The 27,667-nt window shown below is 44.8% G+C and overlaps 1 protein-coding gene across 2 annotated transcripts in view; it reads left to right on the top strand.

Annotated features, from left to right (window-relative positions):
- WWC1 (WW and C2 domain containing 1) overlaps positions 1 to 27,667 on the top strand; it is a 154,642-nt gene that overhangs the window by 77,597 nt on the left and 49,378 nt on the right. Inside the window, exons 3-8 of one of the 2 annotated variants that reach the window (XM_030327845.1) lie at positions 6,769 to 6,972; positions 17,929 to 18,005; positions 19,341 to 19,420; positions 24,238 to 24,367; positions 25,992 to 26,138; positions 27,340 to 27,413. In XM_030327845.1, coding sequence (XP_030183705.1) covers positions 6,769 to 6,972; positions 17,929 to 18,005; positions 19,341 to 19,420; positions 24,238 to 24,367; positions 25,992 to 26,138; positions 27,340 to 27,413 — 712 coding nt within the window. The remainder of the gene's footprint in view (positions 1 to 6,768; positions 6,973 to 17,928; positions 18,006 to 19,340; positions 19,421 to 24,237; positions 24,368 to 25,991; positions 26,139 to 27,339; positions 27,414 to 27,667) is intronic. The other variant, XM_030327852.1, reaches the window with a different exon arrangement.

Below are 27,667 nucleotides of genomic sequence, written 5' to 3'. Positions count from 1 at the left end.
AATATAGGATTACTAAGCAAGAGACTATGAACATTTTTGAGACTTCTAATCCATATTCGTTCCTAAATTGATAAGAACTTCCAAAAGACTGTATCAACCTGTATTGCCATAGGCAGTAAGGGTACTGTTATCCTCATGCCTTGATCAGTAAGGGGCGATTTTCATTTCCTTATTTCTTGATAAATTCATTATAGGTTTAAACTGTTGCTTCACTGCTTTTCATTTGCATTCCTTTGCATAGTAACAAGGTTGGGCATTCTCCAGATGTTCAGCTGTTTTTAAGACAATTGTTGTTAAAGCCCTTGGAGAATGCACTAGCATTAGCCGTGTGGGTATGCATGTGGTGTGTGTAGAAAGTGGGCGTGTGGTGTGTGGAGGAGGTGGTGTGTGGATTATATGCAGAGCTTGTGAGTGTGGAGAACGTGTATGGAATACATTTGTAGATGGAGGTTTGGAGCACGAAGGAGGATAGAGAAGGGGTTCTCAGTGATGGCTGCGCTTAGCTAAGTGTTGGCAGTAGCTGCCTTCTGGGGAGGAGAGCCTGAGAGGGAAGAGGATGGGGTAATGATGTTTTATGTAGCCAGGTGTGTAAAATGCTCAGTGATTAAACTGTGCCCATGTATAGCTTTAATTAAAAAAAATGAGAACTAAAAAATTACTAGCCAAGGTGATCTCAAGGATCCTGCCTGATGTAAAGATATCTATTCAAATGTGATAGACTCAGGAAGGAGGGTACCAGCAGAAGAGGCTGGGCCTGGGGGGACCCTCTCAGAGTCTGACTAATGCAGGACAAAGGCTGTTAACTAACACAACTCCCTAGACACCCCTGGGAACTTTTGAAAAGCCCGGTATCCTAAAGGACAGTCTTTTCAATAGTTGCTGGTCCACATGGAAAAAAATACACCCACTTCTGTCCCCACCTCACACTGTGTATAAAAATAAACTCAAAATGACCATAGACCCAAACATAAAATGGAAAACTAGAGAACATCTAGAAGAAAACATAGGAGAAAAATCTTCAAGATTGTAGAACAGGCAAAGATTTTTTTTTGGGGGGGGGGGGGGACAAGACCCAAAAACCACTAACTATAAAAGAAAAATTGATGAATGGGGCTTCATTGAATGTAAACCTCTGTTGTTCAAAAGACACCAGTAAGAAACTGAAAAGGTAAGCCACAGGTAAGGAAAAAATACTTACAATATTTAGATCTAACAGAGGACCTATATCAAGAATATATAAAAGGACTCCTATCTTAAAATAGTAAGAAGCCCAACAACCCAATAAAAAAAATAAGAAAGAGATTTAAAAAACACTAAAGACATACAGATGGCCAATGGACACATAAAAGTATGTTTCCATCATCAGTCCTTGGGGAAATGCAGATTTAAACTGCAGGCGGGTACCACAGCATACCCACTATAATGACTGAAATGAAGATTAACAATACCAGTGGTTGGCGAGTATGGAAGAATTACAACTCCAGTAAATTAGTGGTGAGAATGTAAATTGGAACAGCCATTTTGGAAAACAGTTTTTCTGTTCTTTTTTAATGTTTATTTATTTTTGAGAGGTGGGGGGTGGAGAGGACAGAAGATCCAAAGTAGGATCTGTGCTGACAGCAGAGAGCCATGAACTCATGAACTGTAAGATCTGACCTGAGCCGAAGTCACACACTTAACTGACTGAGCCACCCAGGTGCCCCAGTTTGCCAGTTTTTTTTAAATAAAATTCAACATAGGCTTACAATACAACCCAGCAATTCCATTGCTGGATAATTTTGCCTAGGAGAAATGCAAATATATGCCCATACAAAGATTTGTGCATGCCTGTTCATTACAGCTTTTCATGATAATCCCAAACTAGAGAGAGACAACCTAAAGGTTTTTCAAAAAGTGAACTGTGATATATTCATACAATAGAATATTATTCAGCAGTAATAAGCAAGTCACTGATACAACAACATAAATGAGTCTCAAAGCCTTATGCTGAGCATAAGAAGGAAGGCTCAGAGATCATACACTTATGCATCCATCGATAGGAAGTTCTGAATAGGCTGAAGAGGAGGGAGGAGGTGGGTGGGAGTAACCTGGAAAGAGTACAGGGATCGTTGAGGTAAAGGAAACATTTTACCCATCGATTTAAGCGATGGTTTATGGTGTACACATTTGTCAAAACATATCGAACTATACACAATGCCTGCATTGATCGTATTTAAATTTTGCCTTAATAAAGTTGATTTAAGCCATACATTGATGCCCACTTCATACTGTAGACCAATTAAGTGGAAATCTCTGGGGTAGTTCCAACATGTAGCCAGGTTGAAACCAGTGTTCTGATATGAGGTTGTGTGTTGTTTGTCTACGTGTGCATTCATCTATCTGTGTTGGTTTCTACTATGAAAGAAAGATTGGGCCACCCAAATTGGTAGCCAGCCTCCAATTAAGGCTCTTCCATACTTTTATATTCCAAGGAGTAGAGGACCTTGGCCACAGAGAGGGCGCTACTAAACAGAACGCTCTGGGGAGGGTTCATCCAGGTGTGCCCTTGCTGCTGGTCAAGGGCCAGCATCTCAGCCAGCCCTTTGGCGGGAGATCCTACCTGGAGCTCAGCATCACACCTGCCAGCCTTGCCTGCCAGCTTCAGTGAGCGCTCAGCGCATCTGTGCTGTCACCTCTGAGAGAGTGGTTTTCACCTTTGGTGGCACACTGGAATATTTGGGGAGCTTTGCAAATCACCACTGCCTCATCCCCATCCCCAGAGATTCTGATCTAATTGATCCAGGGGTGGGGCCTGGGTATCAGGAGTGTTAAAATTCCCCCCAAGTGATTCTAATTGTGTCAGTCAAGGTTTCTCAGCCACGTCTGTCTATTGAAGTCACCTGGGGAAGCTTTCACAAGTCTCAGTGCCTGGGTCCCACTCATGGAAATTCTGATATAAATGTTCTGGGGCAGGGTTCAGGGTTTTTTGTGTTTTTGCTGTTTTGTAGCTCCTCAGCTGATTCTAATATACTGCCAGGACCCAAAATTACTGGATGAAGTACCAACATTTTTTAAAGCAATTTTGCTGAGAATCTGGGGGAAAAGGCACTTTCATAGGCTGTTTGTGAGAATAAGAATTGGTACAACCGTTTGAAAGGTAGTCCCTGTATTAAGAAGTATATCTTGCAGAATTAATCATACAAGTTCACACAACTATTTTTTTTAACAGTTGTCGCTGCAGCATTGTTTATAATAGCAAAAAAACTTAAAACAATCCAAATATTTCCCAGTAGAAATCTGGGAAGCCACTAATACCCTACCATAAATACAGCCTAATCCCATTCCATGGAACACTGTGCAACCATTTAAATGGTCAAGGTAAATAAAAAATTAAAAAAATAAATAAAAACAGTAATAAAACTAAAAAAAAAAAAGAATAAACAAAAAGACTTGAGGTAAATCTTCACCCAATAAGGAAGGATGAACAATATCTATCATTTGCAGATGAAAGCAAATTACAGACCAGTATATATAACATGGGGCCATGTTGCATTAAAAATAAGTTTCTGTATACAGACACATATGTATCAACAAACAGGTTTATGTATAATTAGAGGGCAGTATCTTTTAGTGTGTGAGACTCCTAGCAGCAGTTACCTGTAGGGAGTAGGATTAGAGACATGGAAACTCTCACTTGTTTTATAAATTTGCGGTAGTAGAATTGTGAGATTTTCCTTTTTTGTATTTTTCCCCAAAAGTGTAAACTTTAAAAATTTACATATTTTAGAAAACATCTCCAGCCTGGCCATGATCAGCTGTATCTTTTCTGTGGGCTCTGTCAGCTGGATGTCTGAGGCTAACGCTTGGGCACTCAGGAGTCCCTGACTCTGAGGGCATCCCTATCTACTGATGGGACATAGGACCCAGCTTTATAAAATGCTCCCCGCTTTTTATTTTTTTATTTATTATTATTATTATTATTTGTGTTTATTTATTTTTGAGAAAGACAGAGCGTGAGCGGAGGAGGGGCAGAGAGGAAGGGAGACACAGAATCTGAAGCAGGCTCCAGGCTCTGAGCTGTCAGCACAAAGCTCGACACAGGGCTCGAACTCACAAACCACGAGATCGTGACCTGAGTCGAAGTCAGATGCTTAACCAACTGAACCACCCAGGTGCCGCAAATGCTCCCCTTTTTAATCTTTTCTTGTAAATATTCCTCCTCCTTTCCTGGTGGAAGGGTTGCAGAGCTTTCCTTATGAGAAACAATCTTGTGGCTCCTGCCAGCAATCTTTAGACTTTGTTTTCTTTCCCAGAAAAAGGGAGGAGGAAGAGTTTAAAGAATTGCTATTCACAATTAAAAAACTGGTCCCAGTAAATAGTTTGGGCTTTACTCTCACCAACGTTTGTTTACTTTACTTGGGCAGAAGTGCTTTATAGCTTCCTAGAAGCAGGGTAAGCAGGACCTGTTATCCTCTTTAACAATTACAGAGGTAGATTCAGAAAGGTTAAGCAACCTGCCCATTGTAACACAGCAGTTACTGGTAGGGACAGTAACTTGGCCCTGCTGCTTCTGTGATCATCCTCCCTATACCTTCTTTCTTTCATTGGAAATGCTCATTTGGTGAATGAGGAATGGGAGCTATCGGCCCTACAAAAGGAGGCACAAACTCAAATTCCCCAGGAGTCAGACCCATGACATAAATGAATGAAGCAGACCAGCAGACTGATGGAGTACTTGGGTCTGTGGCAAACTGTCGCCTCAGCATGGCCAGATCTTCTGAAAAAAACAGAGATCAGGATTGTAATGTTTAAATCTCCCTGTTTTTATATACCAGTAACCAACTTAAAATTAATAAAACACTTTCGGTTAAGCAGAACCTGTCCACTGGCTGGATTCACCACATGACCATGATTATACAGTTTCTGGTGTGTTTTGCCCCCCAACCCCACCCACCAGTGGGGAGATGGCTGAAGGGTTGGCAGCTGAGGGGCATCGATTCCTTGACATTGCTTTGATATCTTCCATGTCTGTTCAGCTGTTAGCTATCCTTTTTTTTTTCTTAATGTCTGTCTTGGGGCACCTGAGTGGCTTGCTTGGGTAAGCGTCCAACTCTTGGTTTTGGCTTAGCTGATGATCTCACAGTTGGTGAGTTCAAGCCCTGCATCGGTCTCTGTGCTGATAACCTCTAGCCTGCTTAGATTCTCTTTGTCTTCTTCTCTCTCTCTGCCCCTCCTGCTCTCTCTCTCTCTCTCTTTCTGTCTCAAAATAAATAAATTAGCTTTAAAATTTTTTTGTTTTTGTTTTTCTAATAGGTAGTAATTTTTTTTCTTTTTTTCTTAATATGAAATTTATTGTCAAATTGGTTTCCATACAACTCCCAGTACTCATCCCAACAGGTGTCCTCCTCAATGCCCATCACCCACTTTCCCCTCCCTCCCACCCCCTATCAACCCTCAGTTTATTCTCAGTTTTTAAGTCTCTTATGGTTTGTCTTCTGCACTCTCTGTAACTTTTTTTTTCCCCCTTCCCCTCCCCCATGGTCTTTTGTTAAGTTTCTCAGGATCCACATTAAGAGTGAAAACATGGTATCTTTCTCTGTATGACTTATTTCACTTAGCATAACACTCTCCAGCTCCATCCACGTTGCTACAAAAGGCCATATTTCATTCTTTCTCATTGCCAAATAGTATTCCATTGTACATATAAAAAAAATATTGTTTTTTTTTTTGGATTTTGACCTTTTTTCAAATGATCACTGTACATATTTATTGCATTTTTTTAAAAGAATGAAGAAATATCGTACCACCAAGACATATCTACTGCTGATAATTTGCTAAGCATTCTCCTAATGCTTTTGAGAATGTACATATTGTTTCAATAAACACAGCATTATTCAGTTTTGCCCCCTGCACCTCCACTCACTTATACATAATAGGCCTCTTTCTGTTTCATTCACATTTCTTTGAAGACACTATTTTTGGTGGCTGTGGCAGCATGTTGTGTAAATATAGCAGACTTGACCAGTTATTTTCCATGTGACCTTGAGCAAGGTATTTAATCTGTGCCTAGATTTTCTCTTTCATGTAGTGGGGTTTATAACAAAATCTACTTTTAGGGTTAGTGTGAGGATTGAAGGGGCAAAGAGATGTACAGTAGTTAGAACAGTGCTTGGCATAGAGTAGATGTTATATTAGCGCTTGTTATCCTTTTCATCACTATTATCACAGTTTGGTACAAAGGCATCTTTGCCTGAATTTTTTATTACACTTGGTAATAAATTATTGTGGGGGGATTACTGGTTAATACTATGGGGGAATTATTGGTCACAGGGTATTCACACTTCAAGGCTCTTAATGTGCATCGTCGGATAGTCCTCTTCTAAATCTGTTACTAATTTACATTTCCAGCAGGCAACGGGTCCCTATTTTTCATAGCCTCTAAAATATTTTTTGTTTTCTTTTTCTTCACTCTTTACCAAAACTGATGACCTTAAGGATCTGTAATATCCTTGAGCCTCTCTGTCTAGATTAGAACTCAAACCTGGTCCTTCTCCTTGCTGTTCTGAGACAGACTGACTCTGGGTATGGAAATTAATTCTGGTTTATATTGATTTTGTTGGCTTAACCCAAATGGAGAGTCTGTTGCTTAACAGGTAAGTTTAATGCATCTGCTTTTATTGTGATACTCTGTTTACTATATTCTCTGTTTTCTGGTAGTGCATCCCACAGGCCACTGACCCAACATGTCTTGGTGAGGTGCTGACCTAGGGTCTCTGGGGTCTGTTCCAGAAACCACTCAGATCGAGGACCCCCGGGTGCAATGGCGGCAGGAGCAGGAGCACATGCTGAAGGATTACCTGGTGGTGGCCCAGGAGGCCTTGAGCGCGCAGAAGGAGATCTACCAGGTGAAGCAGCAGCGCCTAGAGCTCGCACAGCAGGAGTATCAGCAGCTGCACGCCGTCTGGGAGCACAAGCTGGGCTCCCAGGTCAGCTGTGAGTACCTCCCGCCACCAGCGCCCGCACCCCTGCACGATGGCGGGAAGGACTGCACCCAGTCCTGTCTGGCTCGCCTCTCAGTGCTTCTCAGATCTGCCAGTTTTCTTCCATCTCTGCTTCTCGTGCAAACCACCATCCTCTCCGAAGCCCGTCTGCTCCTGCCTTGCAGTGATTCATATGCCTCTTTCATTCCATGCCTTTCATTCGTCTGCAGTCATCTCAGACTATCAGCCAGCTTACAGACCTCCTCATTTAAAGCCCTTCAAAGGCTAGAGGATGTGGGGTGTAGGGAGTTCTTCTTCAATGGAGAGAGCTTGAAGTTGGGAGGATGAAAATGGTCTGGAGATGGACAGTGGTGTGGTTGCACAACACTGTAAATGTACTTAATGCCCCTGAACTGGACACTTAAAAATGAATTTTACGCTATGTATATTTCACCACAATTTAAACAAAAAACCTTCAGTGGCTTCCCATCATTCCTTCCACAGCCTCCACTGCCCTTTGTGGTCAGGCTCCTGCAGCCACCCCAGCCTCGTCTCATGCGGCCACTTGCTGCACTCCATTCCTCGTTCACTGGGCTCCAGAGCCCCCCACTCTGCTCCCCTAGCCTGCCCTGCACCTTTCCACCTTGGCACTTTTGCACTTGCTGCACCCCTGCCTAGGATGCTCTTCTGTCTGTTTGCATAGCTGGTTCCCTCTTACCCTTCTGGTCTCACCCTTCCAGTCCCATTCTTCCTGTCATCTCCTCTGAGAGGCTCGCTTCTGACAGCTCCATCAACAGACTCCCTTCCCCAGTGTTAGCCTTTGTAATGGCTCTCTGTTTATTTTCTTCATTGCATGTGTCACAAGACATCTGCTTACATGTCTGTATTACGTCCAGTGGCATGTTAACTCTGTAAGGGCGGGGCTCCTGTCTCCCTGGTTCGCACTGGTATCTTCAGGAGAATAGGCATGCCAAGGCCCCAGTCCTTCATTCCCAGTGCAGTACCAGACCAGTACCTGTTCAGGAGCCTACTTACATTTGCCAATGTGTTGGGGTTTTTTGTCTTTTACCACTATTTCTAATAACCAGCCCTGCCCCATGTTTTTTGAGTGCTTAGTACATGTCAGGCTGAAAATGCTATTTCACTGAATCCTCATAATAATCCTGTGGATGAGGACAGTTAATATCCCCTGTAATAGGGAAGGAAACAGGTTAGCGGAGTTGATGACATGCCCAGGGTCTTAGAGCCGGTGAGAGCAGCAGTAAGTTGTAAATCCATCCCATCTGCCCCTCCAGCATCCTCAGTGTGGGCGAAGGGGCCAGCACTAGGCCATGCTGTTAGGTTGACATAGCTTGGCTGCGTCACTGGATACTTCTCCTGTGTGAAGCCCTCATTTTGAGAAGTTCAGTCCGCCTTGGGGACAGAACTTGCCCAGTTACTCACTTTCTCAGCCCTGCCCTTTTCCCTGGCGACTCAAGCAAATCCCCAGAGTCTCAGATTATGGAAAAGAACTGTATTATACTTATTACCTTTTTCTAGGTCAAGTAATGTCCTAGAGACTGTCATGAGCGTTTTAGCACTTAATCTGTTTTAGGCAGCTCAGGCTGCCATAACAGAATCTCAGAGACTAGGTGGCTTAAACAACAGAAATATATTTTCCCATAGTTCTGGAGCTTGAAGTCCAAGATCAGGGTGTCAGCATGGTCTGGTTCTAGTGAGAGCCCTCTTTCTGGCTGGCAGATGGCTGCCTTCTCACTGTGTCATCACATAGCAGAGAGGGAGACAGAGAGCACAGTCTCTTCTTGTACAGTCACTAATCCCATCATGAAAGCCCCACCCTCGTGACCTCATCTAAACCTAATCACCTCCCAAAGACCTTTCTTCAGATAGCATCCCATTGGGGGTTAGGGCTTCAACATATGGATTGGGGGCAGGGAGGAGGGAATTCAATCTATAGCATCATCCTTGCCACAGCCCTGGCAGGGAGATATTATTGTCCCTAGTGAAGCTCAGATTTGAAGAGGTGGGGTGATTTTGTTTTCTCCTGAAGCCCTGCAGTCTGAGAAGTGACAAGTGTGTATAAAAATGAACCTTCATATTTTGGGGGACAGGATGCTTATATGGACCCAAAGTATCACCCCACAAATCACTTATGAATTTCAGAAGGTAAAGTGTATTTTCACATGGAAAGAACTGCAGCTACCGCCTTACACAGGTGTAAAATTAGCATCACCGTAAGGAGACGAACTGACATCGTGTGCTTTCTGATGTGATGCAGTAAGAATATTGTGGAGGATTCTTGACAAAAATATTTACCGTCCATCAAATCATCAAGAAACAGCCAGACAGCTCCATAATGTGGAATGTCCTACAAGATAATCGGCCTGGACTCTTCGAGGGGGGAAAAAGTGTGAAAAACTAGAAAGAGGGGAAACTCTTCTATACTTAAAACAACAACAACAACAACAAAAACCTATGGAGGCATAAACCAGATTAAATGTTTGCACCCTGGTTAGACCCTGGGTTGAGGTTGCAGGCGGGGGGTGGGAGGGTGAGGGGGAAGCAGCCATAACAGACATTCTCAGATATTTGGAAGATTGTCTTAATTGTGATCATCATATTGTGGCTATGTAGGAGAATGTCCTTGTTCTTAAGACATGCATGTGGCATCATGTCTACAGCTTAATTTCAAAAAAGATCTAGCAGGAAAAAAAAACAATATAACTATGCCATCAGTCTCAGTAAGCTGATCAGTAGCTGCCAATGACATGGTGGTTTTGAATAGAGGACAGGTTTGCATTTTTTGGCCACCCACCATTTTCAGTAATCATTCATTGATTACTGGCTTTCTATGAACCAGGCGTCTCAGTGAGAGGAAGAATTGGAGTGGAGGGAGGGATAGATAGAACAAATGTGGGGAAATGTTAAAAATTGGTGGACCTAGGAAAAGATGGGTACATTAATATTATATTAGTCTTTCAAATTTGCTATACATTTAGTTTCCAAAATAAAAAGTCAAGGTGGGGAAAAGAGCCAAATGGGCAGGCATGATATATTTCCACAGAGAAGCCTGATGGTAGGAGATGACCATCATTGGACTTTGAAGTCAGAGGGCCTGAGTTTGAATCTCCACTGTTACTGTGTCCTCTTGGAGAACATACTTCACCTCTTTATGTGTATGATCCCTTCTGTTTAAATATAAAATGTTATGGTACCTTCCTCTCCTGGGTCCAGGTCAGAGTTTCTCAACCTCAGTACTACTGACATTGGAGACCAGCTAAATCTTCACTGTAGGGACTGTCCTATATATTGTGGGTTGTTGAGCAGCACTTCTGGTCTCTACCCACTAGATGCTAATAGTACCCCCTACCGCAGGCTATAACAACCAAAAATGTCTCCAGACATTGCCAAATATACTCTAGGGGGATGCAAAATTCTCCCAGTTTAAAACCACTGGTATCAGTAAACCAGTACCCTTAGAATATGTTAATGGCTCAACATTCTTCTTAAATACTTTACATAATATTTTGAGAGTATGAACTCGAGCTAGACTGCCTGGGTTCACATCCAGGATATGCCATTTACTAGCTGTGTAACTTTGCCCAAGTTATATGCTACTTCTCTCTGCCTCAAATTCTTCTATAAAATTGACATAAAAATGGTATCACCTTAGGGCACCTGGGTGGCTCGGTCGGTTAAGTGTCGACTTCAGCTCAGATCATGATCTTACAGTTTGTAAGTTCAATCCCCACATCAGGTTCTGTGCTGACAGCTCAGAGCCTGGAGCCTGCTTCAGATTCTATGTCTCCCTCTGTCTCTGCCCTTCACCTGCTCTCTCTCTTTCTCTCAAAAATAAATAAACATTTAAAAAAATAATAATGGTATCACCTTCATTGGGGTGTTATGAGACTTAAATTAGTTAACAGATGTAAAGTACTTGGAAAAGTACTTGTCGTATTCTCAAGCTCTCAATAAATAATAACAATTCTTTGATGTTATTAATTTACTGGCATTGAAATGACAAAAGATTTTAACAGATCCCTGGAACTAATAAGAATAAATACATGATTAGTGGTAGGAAATAATGATGCAGTCTTATCATATGACTCCATCAAGTTCAAAGGCACCACTGGTTTGAATGTTAAAGAACTTCCACCTAAAGTGACTGAGGTCATCTCTGGTAACCAGATCTGAGATCCAAACCATCCAGGAATTGGGGCGTCCCCAGCCTAAGCATCCCAGTTAAAAAGACATGACCCTTCCTCCTCATAACTTTCTATGGGTTTTAAAACCAGCTTTGTCTTCCAAGTCAAGCTCTCCAACATGTTGATAGACTGGTGAGGTCACATGCCTTGTTTCTAATTCAGATGGCTTGCCTGAGCTTGTGAGAGTTTTGCCACCTGGCCTTGGCTGAGGTGGGGCCTGGCCACAGGTGGGGTCCTGGGGGTGGAGGCTTTGTCAGCACCTCTGGTGCAGTCTCTGGCTCCATGGGGAAAGAGAAGAGAACTAATATTTATTGTGCACCTGTTATATTCCTGCAGGGCAATGTGATGGGCATTCCACATCCATTATTTAAAGTAACCTTCCCCTCCCAACTATCCTGCAAGTATTGTTTCTTTTTTACATATCAGGAAACTGAGGCCCAGAGAGGGGAAGGAGCTTCTTCAAGGTCACACTAGTAAAAAGTGGCAGAGCCTTTATACCCAGGAGTATCTAACCTCAAAAACATTTCTCTTGGGGCACCTGGGTGGCTCAGTCGGTTAAGCATCCAACTTTGGCCCAGGTCATGATCTCGCAGTCCATGAGTTTGAGTCCCACATTGGGCTCTGTGCTGACAGCTCAGAGCCTGGAGTCTGCTTCACATTCTGTGTCTCCATCTCTTTCTGCCCCTTCCCCACTCATACTCTGTCTCTCTCTGTCTCAGAAATAAATAAAAACATCAAAAATTTTTTTTTAATTTTCTCTTAATTTAATACAAGTCATCAGTCAAATTCTAAGGTTCTTGTGTTACATTTGGGTTCTCCCATCCTCTGAAAGATGAGAACTCAGGATAACTGGGTTCTTTGGGCCCTCACCATGTTCCTTCCTCTTTCTAGGCCTTGGTTTCCCATTTGAAAAAGCAATCATTGGGAACCTTGTAGTTAAAAATGTCAGTTGAACCACCTACCTGATTTCCCTCACTCCTGAAACCAAGAAAATGCAAAATAAGAGATTTCCTTTTTAAGGAGTACATGCACAAAGACAGGGAGACTGGAAGAAAAAAGAGTGACAATAAGATGTGGAAGCTGGAAAGCAGATGGGCAGGTGACAACCTATCTGATAGACCTGAGAAAAGAGAATACAAGCTGATCATGAGGAAAACCAGCACTCTGGTCTACGTAGATCACTGGCAAAAGTCGTGGGAATTGGAATCCTCAGCTGTCCTTGGGAATGTAAGTCAAGTTTGAGGAGGCCCTGAGATAAAGAGGATTGGGTAAAAGCTGTTTTAGGAAAAGGACAAGCAAATCTCTTCCCCAAATCATACAGCCCATCCCCAACCTGGCAGGATACAAGGTGGGGTGCACCACACTGAAAACACAGTGATTAAGTGAACTCGGACCCATAGGATTTGAGATCCCAGCTCACATGTACCACTTGGTCCCCAGAATGGTGCCAGGCTATAACCACCCAGGCTGGATAGTAGCAGAGTCTAGGGAATCTGACCAGATAAAAGAGATGTAAAGACGTTGAGCATTTCTGGATGAAATAGTCCAGCCAAAGCATGTACCATATAAGCCACAGTCAACAAACCTCACTCCATTCTGCTTTTTTTTTTTTTTTTAATTTTTTCTAATGTTTATTTCTGAGACAGAGACACAGCGTGAGTGGAGGAAGGGCAGAGAGAGAGAGGGAGACACAGAATCCGAAGCAGGCTCCAGGCTCTGAGCTGTCAGCACAGAGCCCGACGCGGGGCTCGAACTCACAAACCATGAGATCATGACCTGAGCCAAAGTTGGTCGCTCATCTGACTAAACCACCCAGGCGCCCCTCCATTCTGCTTTTGGAGCAGACAACTGAGATTCCAGACACCTGAGCAAAGCCTCTGACATGCAAAATAGAGATGAAAACAAACCCTTGGTGATGGGGAGGCCTTGTGGGAACAGGGAGTATACATTGAGAAAACATCAAGAGAAGCTACACACCCATGAAACAAGAACGGGATGCTATATTTTATTTTATTTTTTTATTATTATTTTTTTTAACGTTTATTTATTTTTGAGACAGAGAGAGACAGAGCATGAACGGGAGAGGGGCAGAGAGGGAGAGAGACACAGAATCGGAAACAGGCTCCAGGCTCTGAGCCATCAGCCCAGAGCCCGACGCGGGGCTCGAACTCACGGACCGCGAGATCGTGACCTGAGCTGAAGTCGGACGCCCAACCGACTGTGCCACCCAGGCGCCCCAAGAGATGCTATATTTTATAGAAAGGAACATTAAGAGAACACAAAAGAACCTTTAGAAATTAAAATGCTATAGCAGAAATTTAAAATCCGTAGGAAGATTGGAAGGTAAGCCTGAAGAAATCTTCTAAAAAATCAGAGCAAAAATACAATGAGATGGAAAAGAAGAGAGGGGGAAAAAAAAAAAAGTAGAGCACCAGGCCAGGAAACCTATCAGAATAATGAAAAGTTCCAGAGGAAACAAAGAAGAAGCATCAGGTAAAATAATTTCAGAAGAATTTCCCAGAACAGTTGGAAGAGAGTTCTTAGATTGAAAGGGCTTAGTGAGCACAATGCATGAAAGTCCACTCACACCAAGACATACCTTTGTACCGCTTCAAACATGGAACGATCCAAGATCCTAAAAGCGTTCAGAGAGAAAAACCAGGCCACACAAAAATTATCAGAGCTCAGAGTAGCTCAACAGTAACACTAGAAACCTAGAACAATGGAGCCATGACTTCAAATTTTTAAGGAAAATCACTTACGACCTAGAATTCTATATCCTGCAAAACTACCTTTAATCAACTATAGGGTAGAACAAAGATATTTTTAGACATGCATGATTTCAAAAGCTTCTTTCCTTTGTGGCCTCCTCCTTGGGAAGCTGCTGGTGTTCTACTGAAATGAGCTGGTAGGAGGGGAAGACATGGTGTTTAGGAAAGAGGAGAGAGGCAGGAAGGGCATCTCAGGATGCCCGCAGCACAGAGAGCAACCAGCTCACGCCAAAGCAGGCACGTGCCTGGGCCAGGCAGAGCCAAAGGGCAGAAACCAGCAGGACGCAGACGGGCCTGGACCCTGTGAGGGGAGATTCAGATAACTGGCAGAGCGTGAGGTTGAATCTGTGATCAGTTTGTAGAAAGTGAGCAAGCATAAAAATGACAATTATTAACTCTAGGAAAAACAAACCCAAAAAAATGTGCCGGAAAAGAAAAGTAAGCAAAGTCAGCTACATGCCTCTGGCCCGAGTGGTGTTTACAGAGTAAAAGTAATGCAAACACTGAAGATGGCTTTCACCAAGATTATGCTGTCTCCGAGGATGGGGAGCTGGGAGGGGTGCACATGTACCATGTCAGGCCTGGAGAAGGGTGGGAAGCTAACTCCCTGTCCTCCAGAGAGGTAAGTAAGTACATAATGCCTAAAACAAAAATAACTTGCTGCCTCTTGGTAATCAAGAAATTAGCTGAACACATTGAAATGATTCCCTTTTCAGGAGTGAGGGATAGGGACCTGGGGAAGGTTCTCTTTTTATAACAAACCTTGTACTATGTTGGACTGTTAAACTTGTGGTCATCTGTAACTTGAAAAAAAGCTTACAAATCAAAAGCTATAAAAAGGTGGGCATTTAAAGTCACCCTGTGAGGTCCTATTCGAATATAAAATTCCTTTGTTGGAGGGATAGTGAGGGGATAGTGGCACAAGGGGAAGGAGGTCAATGACCTTTTTCTTGATTGTGGTGCTTATTGGCTGAGTGTGTTTCTTTTGTGAAAATTCATCAAGCTGCACACATGATTTGTGCACCTTTCCACATGCATTTTTTACTTATGTAAAATGTTTACTTAAGAAATGATAACAGGCAGGATGCCTGGGTGGCTCAGTCAGTTAAGTGTTTTTGACTCTTGATTTCAGCTTAGGTCATGATCTCACAGTTCATGGGATCAAACCCTATATCAGTTTGGAGGCGCTTGGGATTCTCTCTCTCTCTCTCTTTCTCTCTCTCCCCGCCCCCCCCCCCCAGCTCACTCCCATGCTCTTGCTCTCTCTCTCTCTCAAAATACATAAACTTTAAAAAAAATGGTAACAGACTACATCCCATTTCAACAGCTTTGGATACAAATAGTGCACTTCACGGTGGTACTCCAAAGCATAAGAATCCAAGCCCCCAGTGGCTCAGTTGGTGGGAGTCCGTTTTTTGTGTTTTTTTTTTTTTTTAATAGGAATAAAATCAAGCCTCTCCTTTTTTTTTTTTCATTAACTTTTAAAAATATTTATTTTTGAAAGAGAGAGCAAGCAGGGGAGGGGCAGAGAGAGGGAGACAGAGGATCTAAAGCAGACTCTGTACTGACAGCAGAGAGCCCAACGTGGGGCTCGAACTTACAAACCGCAAGCTCATGACCTGAGCCGAAGTCGGATGCTCAACCGACTGAGCCACCCAGGTGCCCCAGGAGTCTGTCCTTTTTTGGGTTCCCTTCCCTCCAAGGTTTTTGAGCATGTCCAAGGAGCACGCCCACTTTCCACAGATCAGCACTGGTGTTTCTGGTCCCCACAGTCATGCTCTCCCTGTTAGGGTAGGTCTTACAGTTCTTCATGGATTCTCCCAGGCTGCTAACACTCTCTCGTTTACAGTTCCCTGTGGTGTAGACCCAAGTCCAGTGGCACAGCCTGGTTAGCAGAGTGGTTGACAGGATGGGGTGCTCATAGAATGGACACCCCCTTTTGAGTGTATCCCCATCTTTTTTCTTCACCAATGACTCTTTTCATCATGTTCTTACAATTAATCAGTGGGTAACAAATATTAATGACCTTAAAATTTTGTTGAAAAAAGACTGTCAGGGGGAAATTGCTTAAATCACTGCCTCCAGCTATGTATCCAGCCAAATCCCACCCTGAAATCCCTAAGTTCAGCAAACATCAGAGGAATTAGAATACAGGAAATGAAAGCTTCCAGTTGGAAACAAACATGTGATTCTGAAGTCCCTATTCCAAGCTGACAATGGGGACTGCAAGGTCTTCCCCACCCATCCAGATGTTCCCACCACCCATCTCTTCTGGTAAAGCCTCCTCCTCCTCATCATCATCACTGTAAACTGGGCACAAAGGCAACACTGCCTATCATCTTTACTGTTATTATGCAGACAGTTTTATTTCCCTTCTCCGGAACTTTTCAGTGTTCCATTTTAACTCGTGCATAACCAGAAGGCCCTACCTCCCAACAATGGAAATTGCCACCAGTCTCTGTCCTCAGGAAACTCCAGGCCCCAGCAGTTGATCTCACTGTGCACGTGCACACATAGTGTCCAGAAGACACTAGGTGGGATGTGAGGGGTGGGGGGCGGGGGGGTAGGAAATGATGGAATTGCACACCTGGTTGGGATTAAGGCCCCAGGGGAGAAGCTCTTCTCTGGCCTCCATACTAAGAACCCCTATCCTTTTCGTGAACAGTGGGGTTGTGTTTATGGTGTATTAAGAACACCATGAATTGTACATTGGGCCCCTTTGCCTCTCCACATCACCAGTTAGGAAGCTCAGAGCCAGGTTTGTGGTGTCTGGTAAGGAAGGGGACCCTCCATGTTTGCATGAGCCCTAACTAACCTCACACCTGTGGATGTGATTCCTCATTCTTGTCTTCCCTTCGTCTCATGTCCTTACTTCAAATGTATTTTACTCTGTTATGTTCATTTTTGTAAGCCTTAAAATATCTTTTCAAGACATAAATACTATTTTAAAATTTTTTAAATGCAGTAATTACAACTACATAACAACTGTGGATAATCAAAGTAACTGAGAAAAGAGAATTGAATTAGGGTGGTGGGGTTATGGGTAATTTATTTTCCCTTAAAAATGTACATTAAGGGGGCACCTGGGTGACTCAGTTGGTTAAGCGCTTCTTGATAACTCTTGACATCCGTTCAGGTCATGATCTCAGAGTTGTGGGATTGAGCCCCAACTTGGGCTCTGCACTGAGCATGGAGTTCTCTCCCTCTCCCCTGCTTGCATGCTCTCAAATAAATTTTTTTAAAGTACATTAATATTGTAGAGTACAATAAACAATACTTTTAGTTATTTTTCTGATTATAAAAATGTATTCCTCTTAGTGTGGAAAATAAAAATACAAAGATGAAAATTGGTCTTATGTATCATCCATATCTCTACATATCAACATTATCTTTTTGGTATATTTCTTTCTGTGCTTTTTCTAGATGCATATGTGTATATATATGTTTGTTAACTGTGTATATTTAACAAATTTAAGTTACTCTTTATGGCTTTTTATAAACTACTGTTTTCAGGTGGCAGTAAGTTTTGGACATTTTCCCTTGTTCAGAATTCCTGCGTACAATTGTTTTAAATCACGTTAAGTTGTATCATCCTCACTTATGCATGTACCATATTTATTTAGCAAAATTCCCCTTCACTGGGGTGCCTGGGTGGCTCAGCCAGTTAAGCGTCTGACTCTTGATCTCAGCTCAGGTCATGATCTCAGAGTTCATGAGTTTAAGCCCCACATCCGGCTCTGCGGTGATGGTGCAGAGCCTGCTTGGGAGTCCTTCTCTCCCTGTCTCTGCTCCTCCCCTGCTTGTGTGCTCTCTGTCTCAAAATAAATAAATAAACTTAAAAAAATAAAAAATAAAAATCCCCCCCCTTGTTGGACATTTAGTTTGTTCATGATTAGTGATTCCTTTCTGGGTTTATGTAGATGTACAAATAAGCCATCTCTCCCAAGATGTGTTTCTTCTACAGAACTTTTTTTTTTTTCTTTTTCGTTGCAGTGGTGTCGGGTTCGTCATCCAGCTCTAAGTATGACCCTGAGATCCTGAAAGCTGAAATTGCCACAGCAAAATCCCGGGTAGGGCCTCTTTGCCTGTACTGTGGAAGGGGGGTCACCGAGGCAGCCACAGGCCACTTGCCCACCCACTGGACCAAAGGAGACGCTTCTACCAGGCAGTGATGGCTGGTGCTGACTGACAGGACCCTAAATAACAGCAGTAGTAGCAGTGGTAGCAGCTGTCACAGTAATTGTAATGGTAACAGCAGTGACCATGTCACTAGACCAAGCATGGTGCTCAGTGCTTCATGAATGCTGTCTCGTGTTCCTCCAGCAAACCCACGAAGCAGCTGTTGTCCATATCTGCACTTAAAGATGAGCAAACAGAAGCTTAGGGTAACTTGCCCCAAGGTCACAAGGATTCAGGGCTTACACAAGGTCAAAGAACTTAAAGTTCTTAACGCAGTGTGCTCTCTTCCTAGCTATGGCTTATTCTATATTGTCTTATTTAGTTCCTTCATGATAATTACTTCATGACTTCTTGGGAATAAATATCATTCCCATTTTACTGGTGTGGAACTATGACACAGCAATTAAGTGACTTGTTCAAGGGAAAGCCAGTATTTGGAACGCAGGCTCAGTGATAACTTCAGGTAGGTTTTCCAAAATCATGCCTACAAGAAAACAAAAGGGGGAAGTGGGCCAGGGGTGAAGCAGTAGGGTGTGCTGGGAAGAGTGTAGCCTTAGAGAGGTGTGCCCTGTCTAAAGGGGTAGTTGAGTTTCAGCCCTACCCTATTGTGGCTGTGCTGGAATGAGGGCTCAGTGTTGGCAGATCTTCTGTTTTTAGAAGAGAGCTATACTTAGGCTTATTATGTGAAATCTCTCCATATTTCATTATTAGCAATTAAATTTTTAAATTTTATAACTGCAAACCAAACACAGCATTCCTGCAAGCCAAATCCAGCTCCTGGGCCATGTCTTGCCTCTAAAGTTATTGCACTGCCTCTCACCTCCATACCCATTACCTGCTTTAAGTAATGCACAGCCCTGTGAATTACCATATTCCTCACCTATCAGAACAGGAGAGGGAGTCTCAGGGAGGTGAGATGGCTCGAGAGAGGTCGTCCAGCAAGGCAGTGGGAAGGCCAAGTTCTATCCCAGGTCAGCTGACACCTGTCCATTTCCTGTTTCCCTCAAGTGAGGGCTAGCCAGGACTGACCTGCAGGACAGCCAGGCTTGGACGCTTACTACACGAGCAGCTGCAGAGACCAAGGCAGCATCACTGAGGGGATGGTGTTGTGACCCTGTGGCCTGAGGGGCAGTGGGGGGGCTCTGGGTTCCCCTTAGAGGAGAAGGCAGCCTGCAGTTCTGTATCAACCTCTGATCTAGCCCCATGTGTGGCCTTCTGCCATCCAGGTCAACAAGCTAAAGAGAGAGATGGTTCACCTCCAGCAGGAGCTGCAGTTCAAAGAGCGTGGCTTTCAGACCCTGAAGAAGTAAGTCTACCCTGCCATGCAGAGCATAGGGATGCCCCGTAATCCCCTTCCTGCCTCTCTCTCTCTTTCTCTCTCTCTCTCTCCCTCTCCCTCTCTTCTTTAAGGCCACTCTAATCATTTGATCCCAGTTCTACTCCACTGGTGTTTACTCAAGATACTGTCACCCAAGGTTGAGGTTCAGAAGGAGAAGAGAGGAATCCTTTCAAACCAGAGATCTCTGAATTCCTGAAGCCATTAAAGTCTGTTCCGTTCAGTTGAGTTTTAGTCATAAAAACAAGTATTCTGTCATAGAAACGAGTATTGCTGGGCACTTATGGGCACCTGTCTCATGTCCTCCAGTAGATCCAGTAGGATCTGATACACACACAAAAACAAACTTTTTTTCCCCATAACCCCTAAAGACGAACAGCGAATGTGCCCCACAGTAGGAGCAAGGGCCTCTTCCCCAGCACCAATCGCTAGAAGAGCATGCATGGTGCCACGCACACTGTGCTAGATAGATGACTTAAGGAGTTCCCAGGATAACTTTGACCAAGTGTAATTTTCACTTGTAGAAGCTGACTTGCCACCAAGGTACATCTCTATTGTTTCTTTAGAGCAGGTGTGTTGATGGCTATTTATCGTTATTATACTAGCAAGATTTGTTGAGCAGTTACTCTGCCGGGAAGCACTTTCAGTGTTTCTGCTTGAGTGACTTCATTTGATCCTCACTGCAACTCTCTAAAGAATGTTCTTTTGGCTAACTCCACTTTATAGATGAGGAAACTGAGTCACGTTATTATTAGGAATAATCATACATGCAACAAACCTGCATTGAGTCATGTTCGGTATGTCTGAAGGACTCAGTGTATAGTTATTACAGAGGTGCCTGGGACCCCTCTTGGAAGCCCCAGGGAGAACATCCAGGAGATTTCTCTGTCCTAAGGGTCATCTCATGTAGATTCCCAGGGAGGCCACATCTCTACAGTCAGCAGCTTCTATAGTCACTTGCTTTTTCTCGCTGTCTGACTATACCTCTTCCTCATTCTCTGAACCTCAAATCCACCCCCACCACTCTGTGGCCACAGCTCCAAGCCTGGGGATGTCTGTCTGTAGGCTCTCTTAATCCAGGGAAATGTGACCACTGGAGGGGTTGGTTGGTTCTTGTTCACGTCTTCCCATCCCTCAAGCCCCCACTGTCTGGAGGGGAGAGCTACCATGAATCCCCCACCACACAAGGTATAAGAAAGTATGGCTTTGTATTATAGATTGTGTATAATAGGGTTCTTTTGGTATTCCAAGTTATTATAAATTATGGTTTATATATGTGTGCTTATATAGGTACATATGTTATTAATATATGTATATGTACGTATGCCAGTGACAGTTGAGAGCAGTAATATGAGCTTAGAAAATTCCTTCTCGTGACCTATAAAGCAAATAACCTCATGAGCCCTCCAAATTCTGAACACATAGTTGAAAGACTACTCACTCCCACGTCATCTTACCGCAGGGGCCTTTCCCTCCTCCCCCTTCCTGCAGTCCTCAGGAGCTTCTGGTTAGAACATTTCCCATTATTCTCTGAGCCACCACAAACCTGTTTTACCACTTTGTCACCCTGTAGCAGCATTGAAAATTCTTGTTCTTTGGTAAGCTGATGCTGAAACCCCAAAGACAAGCCTTCTTTCTCTCCTCCCTCCGCCCAACTGATGTTTGATATCAGGCCCAGATAAGACTCCTGGTAGTTCTGACTGCCCACGCACAAAGCTGGCTCCACATTCAGTGTGGAGGAAGACATCTGCTTTAATACACACCTTGGCATAGAGGGTTAGGAATGTAGCTGCAAGAGGCAGATGGCCTGGGTTCAAATCCCAGTTCCCTGGGACCTTACAAAAATGACATAATCCCCTTGAGCTTTGGTTTATCTGAAAAATCAGTCACTGTAAAGATGAAACTAAAGCATGTGACAGTGCCTGGCAGTGAGTGTGAGGGTCAGTAAGGGGTGTTGGGGGTGACCTCTAGCTGGGTGCCTGCTTGGATATGGGGAGGAACTCAGATGAACTCTGTATTTACCCCGGGCTAGGGTCTGTGCTGGGCAATGACTGTGCATCAGTCACCTCGTTTCATTGTCTTTGCCCCTTTAAGAGAAGTTTTTGTTCTGCCCCACTTTATAGATGAGGGCACTAATGAGGGTAAAAATATACCCCAGCCCCCCCCTCCCCCAGTTGGTAAGCATCAAAGCTGGAATTTGAACCCAGGACTGTTGGATTTAGAAGCTCATGTGCTAATGCCTTCCTTCCTGGCCTCATCCTGGATAACCCCCTCATCATACCCAGAAAACATGAGGCCTCTTTCCTTGTCCCTTGGGATCTTTTTCAGAAGCTAGTGGTGGGAGGTGATCTAATCACTTCTATCTCAGCCTCCTCCCTTTGCAGAGCATGGGGGAAGGTGAAACTCTTCCATTTGTCCAGTTCACAGTCAGCAGCCCCAGTTTTTTTAAAAAAAGGAAATGTTGATGAGGATTGAAGGATGCCTCTTAGGAGTCTGAGAAGAAAAATCAAAAGGACTTAGGCCTGTCAGCTGCCCTGAGCCCTTGTAAACAGGAAGGAGATGCGATGTGGCATGTCACCCCTGTGGGTGGGGAGCAGTGCGGCATCTCAAGGCACGTCCCCCAAAGCCATCGTGCCCAGGTAAGAATTGCCAAGAAGAGCTGTCTGCTGTCAGAGCCTTTGCCCTGCTTCTGCGTGGCTGTCCTGCGGCTCCCGGGTGTGTGAATCTCCGGACAGCCGCATAATTTGGAAATTCTAGAACACATGCAGCCCGCTACACCCTCCTCTCCCCTACAACCACATAACTTTTCTTTCCCTTAAAAAAAAAAAAGAGAGAGAGATTCATTCACTGAGCACATAATGGTGACCCTTTGTTCCCCTCCCCCCAACCTCAATCCCAAGAGTGTTCCCTCTTGGAGCTACTCTCTGGAGCCAAATTCCAGAGCCTGGGTTGCTAAGGCCCCTGAGGGAAATCAGGTAGAGGCTGTCTGAGGAGCCCAAGGCACAGCAGACAAACCGCTTCTGTCTTATCCTGCTGAGGATTCAAAGCCATCCTCACCCTGTTGGCAGAGGACAGCTGGGCACAGCCCCCTCCCCAGAGCCCCCAGCCCGACTCAAGCAAATGGCATCTTCCCTGCCCTCCTCCCCTCCATTTGGGGCCGGGCCACCTCCCATCCTGGGGGATCCTCCCCTCCACAGAGCATCTCGGGCACGCCTCTGCTGCAGAAAGCTCCATTTAGACTAATTTTTCAAACTAAATTTGAGACCAGTGTTAGCCAACCTGGCAGGCTTGCTCAGGCCCAAGTCCTCGAAAGGAATAGACAGGCTATTTTTAGTGGGGAGACATAAATGGGGCTTTGTTTTCTCTCCACGGAGGCTGAAATAACGGAAGGGAAGGGAAGGGGGAGGGCCGTGCTGAGACCGGAGTTCTCTCCCGAGTCCTCTCCCTCTCTCCTGTTCGGAGGCACAGACAGACCAGGATGAAAACCTGCTCCCCCCATCAGTGATTCCCCACTCAGGTTATTTTTAGCCCAGGACAATTTGGCTTCTAGCAGGAAACCAGAGAGGAATGCCTGTGAGCGGTTTCTCATCCTGAAATAATGGGTTTGTGGTGTTCCCTCAGACGGTAAAACTTCCTTTTCTCCACTGGGGACTAAAACTTCAGGCCTAGCCTTTGGGGAAAGTGTGAAGCAGTTAAAATTTATCTCTGCCTTCTGAAGGTTCTCTATACCCCAGCCTCCTTCCCCAGAGGGTGGGGACCTCCACCATCTCTGGTTTGGTCTGACCTTCAGAAAGTGGCATTGTGGTCCTTAACTTTTTTCTTTTTTTTTTTAAACTCCCCCTCCACCCTCCAAAATGAACCTGTATATGGGGCCTAGATAAGCTGATTTTATCCCGTACCTCCCAGTGCACTTGATTATCCATCCTTTACTTATCCCATTTGACATTCCTAACAGCTTCATGAACATGGGCTGGGCAGGTGACATTACCCAGGTTATTTTAGAGGAGGAAGCTAAGCCTCTTGTTAAGTGCCATGCCCAAGGTCACACTACTAAGTAGCAGGGCTGAGAGTTTTCCATCATTCACACCTTTCCTTCCTTGTGTGTTTACTCAGCAAATACTTAGTAAAGGCAGTGGGTCTCAACTGAGGGAGATCTTGCTCTTCTTCCCAAAGGGACACTAGGCAAAGTATGGAGGCATTTTTGGTTGTCACAGCTTGGGGCCAAGATGCTACTGGCACCTAGTGGGCAGAGGCCAAGGGTGCTACTAAATACCCGGCAATGTGCAGGACAGCCCCCCACAACAAAGAATCATCCTACCCAAATGTCAAGATGCTGAGGTTGAGAGACCTTGAGTTAAAGGACTGTCCTGTGCCAGATACCGAAACTACTTAAACATTTTCAATCCTGCCCCTGTCCCAAGCCTGTTAGTAACAAGTCAAGGATACTACCACATGCCCTGCTAACTAGAACACAACATAATGATTGCAGTGTCCAGCTATGTGCAGTGTGATGGGAACACCTAGCCTAGCCTGGAGGAAGTAGGGAGGTAATCAGGGAACACTTCCTGTAAGAGCTGATGCTTAGAGGACCCTTGACTTAAAGAGTGGTGTTGCTTCTGCAGCCCCACCCTGTGGGACATTTCACAGGCAGCTAGACCTGGGGAAGGGAGGGTGTGCAGGACAGAGAGGAGCCTTGCTGCAGGACCGAAGCCTGTCGTCTTTTCCCCTGGGGAGACTTCATCCCTCACCCTATCTTTTTCTGACCTTTCCCATTGACTGTTTCCTAGAATCGATAAGAAAATGTCTGATGCTCAGGGCAGCTACAAACTGGATGAAGCTCAGGCTGTGTTGAGAGAAACAAAAGCCATCAAAAAGGCCATCACTTGTGGAGAAAAAGAAAAGCAAGATCTCATTAAGGTACGAGAGCTCCAGTGATGTGGGTCCCATCTCTCAATTTCTTCAGAGCACCTTTCTTTCTTTTTCTTTCTTTTTTTTTTTTTTAAAGTTTATTTATTTTGAGAGAGAAGCACAAATCGGGGAGGGGCAGAAAGAGAGAATCCTAAGCAGGCTCTGCACTGTCAGCACAGAGCCCGACATGGGACTTGAACCCACAAACCATGAGATCATGACCTGAGCCGAAGTTGGATGCTTAACTGACAGAGCTGCCCACGTGTGCCCGGAGCACTTTTCTGTGCCAAGACTCACACTACTTCCACATGCTGCACAGATCACTGAGCTCTCATCACTAGTTTTTTGGGCTTTCAGTCTCACTGTGTAGAGTAGGAAAAGGAGGATCAGAAGCGATAGGTGGCTTGCCTAAAGTCACATCACTGGCAGAGTTGTACTAGGAGCCATCTGGTCGAGTCCAAAGGTCATGTCCTTGTCACTGGCTCTGGCCACCTGGCTTACTTCTCAAAGAACCAAACGGAGGGAGATGGTTTTGACATCCACAGCCCTGACACCGAAATGTAACATCTTTATAAGAATTACATTGCATGCTCTTCCTCTGCTGAGGACCAGACAAATGATAATCGGTGTGATTTAACATGCCAGGCAACTGAACTGGACACTTTGCATGCATCATATCTCACTTATCTCTTACATCAGCCCTAGGTTATTCCCTTCATACAGATAACTGCTACACAGCCCAGAGTCCATGGTGGAGCAAGGATTCGAACCCATAAACACTGACACAGATGTCTATTCTTTTAACCCTTAGACACTCTACCTCCCCTCACCGGAATGACCCTGACCTCTGAGATACTGTGTTTGTTTGTGTTCCCACTGGCAGATTAGGACTCAGGCTCGGGGTTGCTATAACTGATTTAGTGAAGGGAGCTTTATGCTCTAGGACAAACAGAATGATTTTGAAGCTCTTGCCCAGGGCAGCAACCTGATGAAAGCATTCAGGCGCTCGTGGACATTTGTGAGCCATGTTCCTATCATGACTCTCACTTAAGAGCACTGCATCTTCAGTCAGGCCAGGACCACATCCTGCTCTGTCATTTGCCAGCCTTTGCATGTAACAACTCCCTTAGCAAAGAAATGGGGATAATCCTAGGTCATTTTTCAGAGGACTGATGTGAAGATTAAGTAAGATGATGATAAAGCTGACAATTACTGAGCGTTGGCTGTACTAGCACGTTATACTGGCCATCTCATTAAATCAGTATGGTAGTCCTATGAGACAGGCCCTGTGGTTATCCCTATTTGTTTAGGAGAGGGAACTGAGGCACAGAGAGCTTAATCAACTAGCTCAGGTCACACAGCTAGCAAGTAGCAGAGCAAGGATTCCAAGTCAGGCAGTGTAGCTCTAGAGCCAGTGTCCATGCCAGTCTTTCCCGAGTAGAACACCCAGCACAGTACCCGGCACTGAGCAACCACCCACTTGCTGCCAGCTCTTCACAAGGTAAGTGGAATACCCAGAGTGAGCTAGGATTCCTACCACATTACAGAAGTGGAGAGGAGAGCACATGGAGGGTGACAAACCAGAGCTCCCTCCCAGAAAGTTGTGTTGCTAACCTTGCCCTCCCCTCCTTAGAGCCTCGCCATGCTGAAGGACGGCTTCCTCATCGACAGAGAGTCCCACTCTGACCTGTGGTCCAGCAGCAGCTCTCTGGAAAGTTCAGGTTTCTCACTGCCGAAACAGTACCTGGACGTGAGCTCCCAGACAGACATCTCGGGAAGTGTGAGTAGAAGTTGTACCCAGGAGGCTGCCGTAGTGGGCAGCCGCCTTCTCATTTCTCACCTTGGGAGGTGACTGGTATCTCTCTGTGGGCCTGCCTGCTAACGTGGCCTCCTGGAGCTCCATTCTCTTGCAGACCTCTTGGCCCCAGGATGACATGAGATGATGGTGTGGGGGGAAAGCCGGCGCTGTGGGGGGAAAGCCTCGGTCTTGAGTGTTGCCTAGCCATGCGTTTGCGTCTCTAGATGCTGCACAGAAAGCATGTGTGAAGGACCAGTGGCTCTCTCTGGTTTCCTTCCTACAGATTTGCAACACCATTCTGTTTTTCTTTCACCAGCTGTGAAGCAGATGATACTTTCCTTCTGTTCATCCTGAAACAATACATGCAGCTTTCAGACAGCTCTCTTCAAAAGCTCAGTCTGGGCACCGTAGTGAATAGTGTGAGCACCATCCAGATTTATTTCATGAAAGCTTTAGAGCAGGACTGACCCATAGCCATCTGGAATGTTTAGAGAACTTTTGTTTTCCTAGAGCAGGTGACATTGAGCAAAGTCGCCTCCCAGCCTCCATGGCTAAATGCTATTCCTATCTGATTCTTCATATAGCTGTGTCCCCGCTTGTGAAGAGAAGCTATATCCATATCTGCTTGGGTGAACCTTGTAGCTTCTTGCCATTCTTGACAGAAAGACATGGCACATGGGCTGTCCCTTCCGTCTCCAGACCACCCATGTGTCCAGCTACAAGCCATCTGTAGGCCTCCCTGAAGGTTCTAGGACCTTTTCCTCGCTCACTCAGTGTTTCAGTCCTGGCTGCAGCCTCCCTGGGTTTTCAGTTGAGCCCCTCCCCAGCACCCCCAGGATGCCTTTCTTGTATATTGGCTGTCCCTGTTTCCTCCTGACCAGCTGTCCTCCATGCTGCTGGGGCTTGAATGGGCTCTAAGCCATTCGGGGCTGCAAGATGATATTCTGAGCTCTCAGCTTCTCTTCTAGAAATGATAGATGTCTGAATTTGAGGGTCTTCCCACAGCCTGCAGGAAGTGTCTTTGCCTGACTAGCTTCCCTGCTATCACACAGCCAGCTTGGTAATTGGGGGCTATTCTTAGCTACTTCCCACACAAGCTGTCAAGTCTCTCGTGAGCTCTTGAAATCCAACTCAGCACCGGCCACAGTGGCCATATAATTCCCCACTTTGTTCTTTCCCCCAGTTTGGCGCAAGCAGCAACAATCAGTTGGCAGAGAAGGTCAGATTGCGCCTTCGATATGAAGAAGCTAAGAGAAGGTAATTAGGGGCTGGGGGCGGGATGGTTCCAACAATGATAATTGCCATTGCAGAGTGCCTGCCCCATGCCTGGCTTTTCACACACCTCATCTTTAATAATCAAAGATTATGAAGATAACTATTATGACACATATACTTTAACCTTCTCTGAACTCAAGAAATGACTGAGCCAGGGACACTTCACTAGATAAAAAGTAGAAGCTGTGTTTTGCACCCAAATCTGTTAAATCTCAGAGCCTAGTTATCTTTCCACT

This window comes from Lynx canadensis, chromosome A1, assembly GCF_007474595.2.
Source record: "Lynx canadensis isolate LIC74 chromosome A1, mLynCan4.pri.v2, whole genome shotgun sequence".
In the NCBI taxonomy this organism is placed as follows: Eukaryota; Metazoa; Chordata; class Mammalia; order Carnivora; family Felidae; genus Lynx; species Lynx canadensis.
The sequence above is the reverse complement of the archived record's forward strand: the minus strand, read 5'-3'. Positions and strand labels throughout refer to the sequence as shown.